General features: G+C 44.4%; 1 protein-coding gene across 3 annotated transcripts in view; it reads left to right on the top strand.

Annotated features, from left to right (window-relative positions):
- The first annotated feature begins 1,232 nt into the window (after positions 1-1,232).
- Positions 1,233-12,454, top strand: part of TIMD4 (T cell immunoglobulin and mucin domain containing 4) — a 34,448-nt gene continuing 23,226 nt past the window's right edge. For all 3 annotated transcript variants that reach the window (XM_029218909.1, XM_029218908.1, XM_029218910.1), the window contains exons 1-4: positions 1,233-1,302; positions 6,991-7,329; positions 9,523-9,789; positions 11,339-11,422. In XM_029218909.1, coding sequence (XP_029074742.1) covers positions 1,245-1,302; positions 6,991-7,329; positions 9,523-9,789; positions 11,339-11,422 — 748 coding nt within the window. In that variant the 5' untranslated portion in view covers positions 1,233-1,244. The remainder of the gene's footprint in view (positions 1,303-6,990; positions 7,330-9,522; positions 9,790-11,338; positions 11,423-12,454) is intronic.

Here is a 12,454-nt window from a genome sequence, read left to right as displayed (position 1 = left end):
GAAATTTGAAGGTTTAAGGTTCATTTGGCTGGTGACAATCAAATGAAAATTTCTAAAACAATCTAGAACATCTGTGCATCCTTAAATTCCCTCTCTGGGGCTAGGTAGGAGTTGGCCACTGGTATGCTTGGTCTCATGGTGCAATGCCATAAGCGTCACAGATCAAAGGAGGCTGTAGTGATTAAGATCACGGACTTTGGGATCAATCAGAAAGTCTTGGCTTAAGTTCTGTTTCTACAATATTTTTGCTGTGAATGTCATTTACTTAGTTCCCTTAAGCTTCAGTTTCCTCATCCATTAAAATAGAAAAAAATTTTCTATTTCTTAGGGTGTGAGAATTCAATGATACAGCTCTATTATGTAGCAGAGTGCCTGGCATATAATTAAGCACTCAATAACTAATAATGATGATTTAGGAAACACATCTGGTTGGTGAGCACTGATTTGATTCCTCCTCTAAATGATTCTGTGGTTCTGGATATACTGTTGAATCCATAGCGTGCAGAAGGGCCGTAAATATCATCTAGTTCAAGCCCTGAAATCTAGTTCATGAACTGTCTCGCGTGCTCCTCTCCATCAAGTGGTTTCACTAGCAAGTGGTAGAATTGGGCCCAGACCTTGAGCCTGTTTCTTACCTGAGCCTGTCTGGTAACTATCACCATATGCTTCCTCTAGTGAACCTCTTTCCTTGCCCGGTAAACTCTAATGGTGTTTTTGGCTTATGTGATAGTTGATGGCAGCCCTGCTTTTATTTCTCTATTATCAGGGCAAGGGGTACAGGGGCTGGGTGAGGGAGGACCCAGAATGGGAGCACAGCCAAATTCCCATCTAACTTGCCTTTGGCTCACATGAGGAGTCTGTGTGTAAACCACTGCCAGAGGGGAGAGTTAACTGCATTTTACTGTAAGCTGCATGGTAGCCAGGAGGATGAGTGCACATACACACAAGCATAGATGCTCATGTACGTGTAGGAAATGCCCCTATATGAGTGGACAACGGAGTACATGCACGCCCACACCATCACTCCACATGTTTGCACACACACTAATGGGCAGGAGAAACGTGCTCAGCACATTTTATTATACATCCCAGATTGAGGAAGGCCATTCAGGAGGGGGAAAGGGAAGATTATGAGGCAAAACGAGAAATGAAACCCAAAGATCCCGCCCTGTCAGCATTAACTGGAGTATAAGAAATGGAATTTGGACAGACAGACCGACTCCTGGGGCCTGCCAACAACCAAAATGTCCAAAGGGCCTCTGATTCTCTGGCTGGTGATTGAGCTCGAGCGGCTTTATCTGAGTAAGTGTTCTCAGACCTTCCATCCAGGAGTCCCTGGAGGCTTGGCACCTCCCGGATTTCCATGGCTGATCTATAAAGGTGAAGTCCATTTCATTCCTGCATCCACTCAGCTTCTCTTGTTTGGAAGGTCTCTCCCTTTCTTTGTGACACAGGGTTTATCTTGAGACTGGTTTGGGAGTTTTAGGGTGGGGGTATTTATGTTCATACCAGGAATGGTAATTTAAGAAGAGACACAGAGATAAGGGGTCAGATAACATGGGGAAAAGAAATGTCCTTTGCAGGTTTTACTAGCACAATCAGAGCCAGGGGAATTTGTTCTGCTAAGATGCCTTATTATAATCCTTATTTTTCTCTTTATTTTTAGGAGTTTTTGTTTGCTTCTTGGTTTGTTTTATTTTGCTGGGGTTCAGGCGTCCAGGTGAGGTTTACCTTTTCTGCATATTGTTTCCAGGTTTCGGATGATGCAAATCCACACTAGGTGTGGACCAGTATAGACCTTCACATCCTGCTGCTATACAGGTGGAATGCACTGGGCTGAGCTGAAGTTGTATCTTGGTCATTAACTTTTGACACTGGCGAGTATGGCCCTTCCACGGAAGAAATGAGGGACTTGGAAAAGACCAGTTTTAACAATCCATGATTCTAGAACTAGACAATATCTAATGTCCCTTGCAGTTTTAACAGTTCATAGTTTCTGCACGTGAATCTTTCAAATGTGCTGCGTGAGAAAACACCTACATTCCATGAAAAACAAGCCTTTGTCATACTGTTCTTTGTGCCTTTCTTTCCTCTAGAACTCCATACACCCTCAGGTCTCCACCTAAGTCAAGCTTTTCCTGACTACCCATAGCCTCCAAACTGGTTTAAGTGTTTCTGCTGTGAGTTCCTGTCCTCCCTGGAGTCCCGCCATTAGAGAACTTGTCGCCCTGTAGTAGTTGCTCATTTAACTGTCTCTCTCCCCAGATACCCTGTGGGAGTTAGTGGAATGAAAGCAGTTCCTTTCCCTTTCTTTATCATTGTTTTTGCCTGGTCTTTACCTTGTCCTGGGACCTGGAGGTGTGGAGGGTTTGGTGATGCTGAAAGTTGCTCTGACCACCTTTCCGGCTACTGGCTGGACACTGACTGAGTGGGCTTCTCCAACCCTACCTGAAGAAGGCAGCACCTGGTGGATGATCTCTTTGTTTTTCATTTGTGCCTTTTCTAAAATGACCACTTTAGAAGGCAGTGACTGCTCAGACTCATTGGTGATCAGAACTGAATGTGCTCTTAAAAGATGCCAGATCAAACCCTTCCCTCTGCAGATGATGAAATTGAGACCCAGACTGGGGAAAGACCTTGTTTAAGGTCACCAGCTAGAGAAGAAACCAAGCTGGCACCAGAACCTAGGTTGTACCCACCATCCTGGGTAATCCCCCAAAAGAGAAATTGATTTAATACCAATGATTCCTTTGCTTCAGATAATTTTGCAGCTGGAAAGAAACAGTTTCTTATCCTATCTCTAAGATTAGAAATGCTTGGTTATTTGTACTAATAATTTATTAATTTCATGTGGCATTTAATACTCCATCTCTTGTGAACTTGAGAACTATTTTTTTTTTTTTTTTTTTTTTGCGGTATGCGGGCCTCTCACTGTTGTGGCCTCTCCCGTTGCGGAGCACAGGCTTCGGACACGCAGGCTCAGCGTCCATGGCTCACGGGCCCAGCCGCTCCGCGGCATATGGGATCTTCCCGGACCAGGGCACGAACCCGTGTCCCCTGCATCGGCAGGTGGACTCTCAACCACTGGGCCACCAGGGAAGCCCTTGAGAACTGTTTCTGAGGCGAGTATTATCTTCCCCCTTTGCCTTATGAGGATAATGAGGTCAGGATTAGTGTGGCTTTCCTCCAAAGAACACAAAAGCAGTAACTGGCAGAATGAGGTTCTCAATGTAAGCCTGATGGGTGTTTTTCTGGCACACCTGCTTCCTTTTTTTTAACATTAATTTTTAATCCAATAAGTAATACAGAGACGCCCTTGGTGGAACAATTAAAATGTTATAAAGTTAAATCCCTTTTGATTACTGCCCTCAACCCCAGTCCCTTTCCTCTGCTCATGGAGCTGCTGACACAATGAGTTGGGTGTATGTCCCACCAGCCACTTTTCTCTACGTTTACTTTCATATGTCTGTGCCCACAAAACCTGCCAACTGGTTTATTTATTTTTTAAAATGGTTTTGTATTTTATGTGTCATTTTGAAATTTCTCCTTTTCATACGTTGATAAGGCTTGGAGTTTTCATGCCGATGGATATACATCTGTCTAATTCTATTAATCTTGTACATTGTGGTTCCACGGAAGGACTGTGCCATAGGTTAGCCACTCCCCATACACACACTGTTCATTTCATTCACACACATATGACACTGCAGTAAACATTTGCAAATAGGCTTCCTTGTGCACCTGTGCTTTTCTAGAGCAAATAACAAACCATGAAATTGCCCAGGCTTAGCTAGGTCACTTGCATGTTGAGTATTAACCGAAACTGCCGAATTTCCCCAGAGTGTGGCTGTACCAATTCACACCCCATTTCACTCCAGTTTACTCCAGTAGGCTAAGTCATTTCCCAGCTCCCAGTCTAGCCAACACTTCATATCATCAGCATTCTAATTTTTTGCCAGTCTAATAGTTGAAGTTTGCTGATCACTCATATTTCCTTGTCTATGAATTGCCTGTTTTGTCCTTTGCCAGTTTTTCTTTTTTTTTTTTTATTGGAGTATACTTGCTTTACAATGGTGTGTTAGTTTCTGCTTTATAACAAAATGAATCAGTTTTACATATATCCCCATATCTCTTCCCTCTTGAGTCTCCTTTCCTCCCACCCTTCTAGCTGGTCACAAAGCACCGAGCTGATCTCCCTGTGCTATGTGACTGCTTCCAACTAGCTATACATTTTACGTTTGGTAGTGTATATATGTCCATGCCACTCTCTCGCTTTGTCACAGCTTACCCTTCCCCCTCCCCGTGTCCTCAAGTCCATTCTCTAGTAGGTCTGTGTCTTTATTCCTGTCTTGCCCCTAGGTTCTTCATAACCATTTCTTTTTTTTTTTTTAGATTCCATATATATGTGTTAGCATATGGTATTTGTCTTTCTGACTTACTTCACTCTGTATGACAGACTCTAGGTCCATCCACCTTACTACAAATAACTCAATTTCATTTCTTTTTATGGCTGAGTAATATTCCATTGTATATATGTGCCACATCTTCTTTATCCATTCATCTGTTGATGGACACTTAGGTTGCTTCCATGTCCTGGCTATTGTAAATAGAGCTGCAATGAACATTGTGGTACATGACTCTTTTTGAATTATGGTTTTCTCAGGATATATGCCCAGTAGTGGGATTGCTGGGTCGTATGGTAGTTCTATTTTCAGTTTTGTAAGGAACCTCCATACTGTTCTCCATAGTGGCTGTACCAATGTACATTCCCACCAACAGTGTATGAGGGTTGCCTTTTCTCCACACCCCCTCCAGCATTTATTGCTTGTAATGATGGCCATTCTGACCGATGTGAGACGATATCGCATTGTAGTTTTGATTTGCATTTCTCTAATGATTAATGATGTTGAGCATCCTTTCGTGTGTATTTTGCCTTTGCCAGTTTTTCTATCTAGTCTTTCCTTATTGAGTAGTAGGATGCCTCCTTCTATACTGCGATACTTGGGATAATAAACTGTTGGATCTCCAGTAGAAATAATTCTGTCCCACATTTTTTATTAATTTACCAAATATTCATAGGAACAAGCTCATATTTAGAAGTCATTGGTTTTTGGTGCATGTGTTCTGCATTGCTATCACAGCTGAGGTTGAAGACAATTTTATTTTTTTCCCTGGCTTCATGGGAGGCAAAATGGGCTTCCACAGCATGTACAACCTGTGAAACATCTCCATTGTGGCAAAGTAAAGAGACGATGAGTTTAGGGAAGGCTCCAGGTGGGTCTGAATTTGGAATGACCTTTCATCATGAGAGCAAACTTTGCAAAACCCAGCAAGTACCTCATCTGGCTTACTACCTGGGCAACTGCTAGGGCTCAAGCTCATCTTCTCCCAGAGAAGGATAGCTGGAAGTTGCTGCCGCCTAGGGTCAGGGAGGATTACGGTGCTACTGGCCATGTCTTACACAACTTAGCCAACGGGGTTAACAGAGTTAGTGAACGGAGAGTCTTACAGGAGGGTACCTTGAAGAAAACAATGAGCAAAGAGATATGGGGATATATGTATATGTATAGCTGATTCACTTTGTTATACAGCAGAAACTAACACACCATTGTAAAGCAATTATACTCCAATAAAGATGTTAAAAAAATTTAAAAAATATAAAAGGGATCTAGGTCCTCAAGCAGGAGCAGGATGTCATCCTGACACTGGAGCTATAGCCTGCCTGGCTCTCCTGTCAATAGCATGGTTTGATTGAGAACAATCACTGATGCTCAATTAAATCAGAGGGCTTAACATTTGCAGCAGTGAAAAACTTTCACGGACTCTCAGAGATGGAAGTTATCTTAGAAGAGGCTGTCCAGTGGTCCTCAAACAGAGTGGGTGGTCAGTGACATCAGAACGACCTGGAGGCCTCGGTTATGTACATTTCCATGGGCTTTGGCCTCTAAGATTCTGACTCAGGTTTGGGTAAGAAAATAGGTATTTTTAGCAAGCTCCCCAGGCCATGCTGGTGAGCAGCTGAAGTTGGGAAACACAGATACTTCATTTTAAAAATGGTGCTATGTTCTATTTCATATAGCTAACATGGTCAACCTCATCACCAGCATCTTTATGTCACAGCTGCCATTCCAAAGAATTCCTGTGATTCCTTTCCAGTTCTAACATTAAAAACAAAAAAATCCACAAACTCCACCTAAGTTCACGTTCTCTAACAACAAACAAATGGTCCAGAGCAATTAATTTCTACCTCCAGTACTAAAAGGAGAAGAGGACAGTGGGATATAGTTCAACAGCCTGTCTCCCTGCCATAGCAACACTCTGGGGTGGAAGACAGACAGAGACCCATTTGAGGCATTCAAGTCAGTAGTAGGTGATCACTGCCTATTAAGATACACTGGGTAGAGTGCAGTTTTGGACCTGTTTATATGAGTTAGTGGCATGGGATTAAAGGGTCAGGATTTTCCATGGAGAATTTATTGTTTTATTGAATGGTACTTAAGGTCAGAGGTTTTTTTTTGTTGTTTGTTTGTTTGTTTTGCGTTACGCGGGCCTCTCACTGTTGTGGCCTCTCCCGTTGCGGAGCACAGGCTCCGGGTGCGCAGGCTCAGCGGCCATGGCTCACGGGCCCAGCCGCTCCGCGGCATGTGGGATCTTCCCAGACTGGGGCATGAACCCGTGTCCCCTGCATCGGCAGGCGGACTCTCAACCACTGCGCCACCAGGGAAGCGCCGGTCAGGGTTTTTTTAATCAGCAAATCTGCTGTGGAGATGTGAGCAGACTCAGGCGGTCAGCTGTTTCCACTTGAGGGATGGAGGGGTGTGGAGTTAGGAGCTTAGCAGCAGCTAAGGGCAGGCCAGAATTTGGGCTAAAGAAACATACACACTACGACCCTCTTCATCTTCCTGGAAGCATCTATCTGCACAATCCCTGTAGAGCATATCTGAGAGATTTCAGTACCTTACAGCCTAGTTTTCTCATCTTTCCTCACAGCTCCAGCTGCATCAGAGAGTGTCGTGAGAGCGTTTTGGGGTCAGTCGGTGACTTTGCCCTGTACGTACTCATCCTGGTCTCCTAAGAGCAACGGCATGTGCTGGGGCAAAGGCCAGTGTCCCAACTCCAAATGCAATGATGAGCTTCTCTACACCGATGGGACAAGGGTGGTCTCGAGGAAGTTGCCAAAATACCAACTTCTGGGGAATATCCGGAGAGGGGATGTCTCCTTGACCATCTTCAACACCAAAGAAGGTGACAGTGGTGTGTACTGCTGCCGCATAGAGGTGCCTGGCTGGTTCAACGATGTGAAGAGGAACATCCGTCTGGAGCTGAGAGGTGAGCACACAGGGGCTGTGTCTGTGGATGGAGAGGCTCACGAGTCATGGGTCATAGAGTCAGCGCATGGTGGTGGAGAGGCCGAAGCTGCTTAAGCAATGAGTGGGCAGATTAAATCTGAGACATGTTGATGACTAGAGGAGCCACAGTCTGGAGCAGATGCCTGTGGGAGCCAAAAATCCCACAGAAATGAGTGAGGGGTAGAGGGTGGGGGGTAGGGAACCAGTGAAATTCAGGGTCACTCTGAAGAGGGCAGCTGCTTCTTCTCTAGGGAATTGCAGAAATTGGGCCCAGTGCTTTCAGATCTCCCACTTATCATGTGAAGTATATTGAATTTTGCATGTTGGCAAAGATTTCACAATTTAAAAAAATATTGGATGAATGAGATAAAATGTGTTGTTCATGGATCAGCTTCAGCCCATAAGCCCAACTTCCAGCAGAGGGGAAAGGGCAGGGGATTTGGAGATAGTCATAGCAGTTTTCAGGTGATCTTTCCTTCCGTTACCATCAGTTGCTTTCGATGAAATTTGAAATATGGTGGAACTCGTAACGATTTGAGCTGCATGGAGTACAGCCTATGGTTGAATTATGTGAACAATAACCACTGTTCCTGCTGTTCTGGAATGGAGCCTCTCAAATTCAGCTCTGTGTTCAGCCTGCACCGAGGACTGAGGATTCTTGGGCTCTGTTCCTAACTGGACTGGCGTCTTGGAAGGCAGGTTCTAGCTAGCCATGCAAGTAATAAGCTTCTCCGATGACTCTCATGTGCTCTAAAATTGAGAACAACTGATGGGGATGCTTCTAATTAGGGAACTTTCACAAGCATATATGAAAGTATACTTTTAATATACTGAATATATATATCTAGTATATTTTTCTCTCACAGCAACTTTGTGAGATAGAGGTATCATTAGGATTTGTTGAAGTTAAATGATGCCAATCCAAGTCTTTGCTTTTCAAGCCTGATATAACCAGCTCTTACTCTATAAAATATTGGTTGACATCAGCACTCTATGAGGACATTTCTAAGTTCACTTGAAACTAATGATGTCTTTCTGGTCCCTTAGAGTTAGTGGAAATTTGGCATATTTAAGAGAGGGTGGTATCTGTAGAATAACTCTTGCTGATGAACTCAGATTCAGATGTTTAGGGGGTGAGTGGTTTGGGCATGAACCAATCTTTAATATCTGAAAGAGACTACATTTTCACCCTATGTTACACTCTTTGGACTCACTCTTTTTAGATTTTAATTTCTATTGTAGAAAGAACATCTAGCATGAGTTCTACCCTCTTCATGAATTTTCAAGTGTACAATATACTGTTGTTAACTATGGGTACAATGTGTGCAGCAAATTTCTAGAGCTTATTCATCTTGCTTGACTGAAATGTTATGTTTGGGCCCACTTTTGGTGGGATCATTCATTTACTCATTCATGCATGTTTTTGGAACACCTACTATGTACCAGACATTGTGGTAGGTATTAGATTTGTAGCAGAGAACAAAATAAATACCAGCCATTCCCTCGTGGAGCTTACAGTGTACTAGGAGAAACAGACATTCCATAACAATCAACAAATAAATGTGTAGTTAGGAAATGCAACAAATGCTATGAAGGTCAAGTATGAGTGTGCAAAAAACATTGTTATTGTCGAATGCGGATGACCTCCTTGCAGAAGCGTCCTTTTAGCTGAGACATGAGGGTTAAGGAGGAGTCCATCTAAGGAAGAGAGAGTCTAGGAAGCAGTAGGCACAAAGTCCCTCAGATGGGAGGTCACTAATACTGTGGAAGAACTGAAGAAAGGCCAGTGGGCTGGGGAAAACTGAGGAGAATAGAGTGGAGGCCCGAGATGGGAAAGAAAGAGCAGATCAGGTGGGGCCCTGAGGGTGAGGTTGGGGGTTGGGTCTTCATCTTAAGGGCAAGGAGAACCCAGTAAAAAAGTGTAGGTAGGGGACTGACATAATTAGATTTGTCATTTTCAAAGATTACTCTGGCCAGCGTGTGAAGAACAGGTTGGAAAGGCCAGGACTAGAGTTAAGACACCCAGTTTTCATGGGCATTTTAGTGGTCCAGGCTCGTGGGCCGGGTGAGGCAGCAGAAAGGCAGAGAAATGGACGGATGTCGGCTACATCTGTAGTGTTTCTGTCTTCCTCCGTCTCCACTTGGCACCAGACGTATCTTCTATTGGGTACAGGTCCCACGACCACGCGCTCAACAACCACCCATCGCCCAACCACCGCCACCACCACCGCCGTGACAACAACCACAGCTGTGCTTCCAACAACCACAGTCGTGCCTACACCTGACCTGCCAGCCACACCACCGCTTCAGATGAGAACCGCTGTTGCACTCACCACCACGGCAGCCACATGCCCTCTGACAACACGGGAGTCCCTTCGTGAGGAAGACACGATACTTCTGACCCTTGAGCCTTCCACAGAAGGGCCCATCCTCACTGCAGGTGCCTGGTTCAACGGGCCATTCTTTCCCTTCTTCTGGTCAGATGTATCTTGGATCCCTTGGAAGAGGGTTCTCCTGCTGAATGGGGCAGCCCAGCAACTTGCTTTTAGGTCTATGTGTGTGTGTGTCTGTGTATGAGTTTGCCAGGGCTGTCATAACAAATTCCACAGACTGGGTGGCTTAAACAACAAAAGTTTACTTTCTCACAATTCCGGAGGCTAGAAGTCTGAGATCAAGGTGTCAGCAGGGTTGGTTTCTTCCAAGGCCTTTCTCCTTGACTTCTAGATGGCCGTCCTCTCCCTGTGTCCTCACATGGTCTTCCTCCTTTGTGTGTTTGTATTCTAATGTCCTCTTTTTGTAAGAACACCAGTGATATTCTATCAGGGCCCATCCATGTAACATCATTTTTACCTTAATTACCACTTTAAAGGCACTATCTCCAAATACAGTCACATTCCAAGCTACTTGGGCTTAGGGCGTCAATGTATGAATTTTCGGGGGGGGCGGGGGGGGGGGTGGGAGGGGACCACACAATTCATCCCAAAACTGTGTGTGTGTGTATAGTTTCATTAAATTGTTCATTTTCATTGTTTTATGATTTCCTTTTTTGTTGCTTTTTTTTTTCCTTTGTGCTTTTGAAAAGTCAGCATTTTTGGTTCTCCAGTTGACCTCCCAGGAGTCTTGGGGACACTTAGTAAAGAACCAGGAAATGTGAACCTGGGTCAGACACCAGTTCCATCCTGCCGGGGCTTAAGTCCCTACTCAGGCATTAAAGATTGGCTGAGGAAAGGCCTCCAGATGCCTTAAAATATCCCTTGATGAACTGGTTCTACCTTTTCTTTCTTCCTTTCTTTTCTTCCTTTCTTTCTTTCTTTCTTTTTTTCTTTCTTTCTTTCTTTCTTTCTTTCTCTCTCTCTCTCTCTCTCTCTCTCTCTCCCCCTCCCTCCCTCCCTCCCTCCGTCCCTCCCTCCCTCCCTCCCTTCCTTCCTTCCTTCCTTCCTTTCTCTCTCTTTCTCTCTCTGTCTAGCTCCCTCCCTCCTTTCCTTCCTTCCTTCATCCTGAATCCTTCTTGATCCTACATCTTGGAACTCTCACTGAATTACTAGCTCCACTAATTATGGGGGCTTATCAAAGCTCCCACCACGTTTCAACCTCTGATTCTGAGGTAAGAATATTAGAAAAGAATCATGAGATAGCTTGAAAGCTTAGGCGTTTCAGCTGCCTCAATAAGGCCTGGATTAATTTAAACAACCTTACAGTATCGAATTGGCTAATTCCATTATACTCTGTGTAGTCGCCTAAGGTCCATGAACCCTAAGCCAATTTTTATATGTAATTTTTTATTCCTTTGGTCTTTAAAATAATCATCTTAGAATACTACGTTTGCAGTTTTTCCCCTAGATTCTAAAAATTACTTACAATCCTTGGAAGAAAAACTGGAATAAACATAGAAAAGTACAAAGGCAACTATAAAAATAGCCCCAAATCCCACCACTCAGCACAAACACCTATTTTTAGCTGTCTTTTACCAAACGTTTTTTCTCTTCCAGACTCAGAAACTGTCCTTCTCCCTAGGACCTCTCAGAGAAGCACTGAGGCGACTTCTGCAGACACTGCCTTACTCACATCCAAAGGTATGTGGCCGGGGTTCTCTCTTTTTCTTTCCTCACCGCTTAGCCTGAGGGAAACACTGAATAGCGTGTCACCAAGTCAGATGACTAGAGATGACTGTTGGGTCCTGTGTGCCATGAAGTCCACCTGGGACAAATTGGTATCAATACCGCATTTGTGGCTCATTCCTCCCTATGGATTTGAGAGTGTGAGAGAGACCCATTGACCTTGATTTGTTTGTGCAGTTCTCCACGGTAGCACGTCTCTAGAATATCTGCCTTTCCACTCTAGGCTGGGTGGCACTCGGCTATCTCATCCCCCGATTCCAAGCATACTGGTCTTCTGTGTTGAAACCCCGGAGGGTGTACTCACTTGACTCCTTGGCTGCTTATAGTGGAGGGAGAGTTCTTTCATTCATTTGTCCTTTCATCCATCCAGCCAGACTTCTTTAGGTATTTACTAGTGCCCAGGGGCAGAGGACACCCTGAAAATAATTCACAGCCTTGCAGGTGCTAGAGGGGCCTACCTGGGCTTGGTTATCAGTTGTACTACTTTCCCCTGGGGGTCTCTGCCCTCCATTGTGTAACTTCATGCATATAAAATTTGGATGAGTGCCTGGCCTGTTAGTAAGCGTGCAAAAGGTAGCTGTTACCTTAGTGGAGTTTATAATCAAGCAGAGGAAAACAGACATCTATGAGGTAAATAAATCAACGCTTGTGATAATAGAGTATAGGGGGGCCGTAAAATAGAGCGGTTCATGTGTGCATTCTGGTGTCACACTGCCTGGGTACAAATCGTGCCTCTTCTCTGCTGTGTGACTTTGGGAATGTTCCTTAATCTCTCTGGGCCTTGGCTTCCTAACTGGTCAAATGGGAATAATGAAGCACTTACCCTGTGTCTCTTTCTGAGGATTAAGTGAGAGAATGCAGGTAGATGACTTAGAACAGCGTCTGGAATGTACTAAATGCTCAGTAAACATTAGCCCTTTTTTTTTTTTTTTCTTGCGGTACGCGGGCCTCTCACTGTTGTGGCCCCTCTCGCTGCGGAGCACAGGC

Source organism: Monodon monoceros, unplaced genomic scaffold (assembly GCF_005190385.1).
Source record: "Monodon monoceros isolate NGI ecotype Baffin Bay Population unplaced genomic scaffold, NGI_Narwhal_1 Super_Scaffold_12, whole genome shotgun sequence".
In the NCBI taxonomy this organism is placed as follows: Eukaryota; Metazoa; Chordata; class Mammalia; order Artiodactyla; family Monodontidae; genus Monodon; species Monodon monoceros.
The sequence above is the reverse complement of the archived record's forward strand: the minus strand, read 5'-3'. Positions and strand labels throughout refer to the sequence as shown.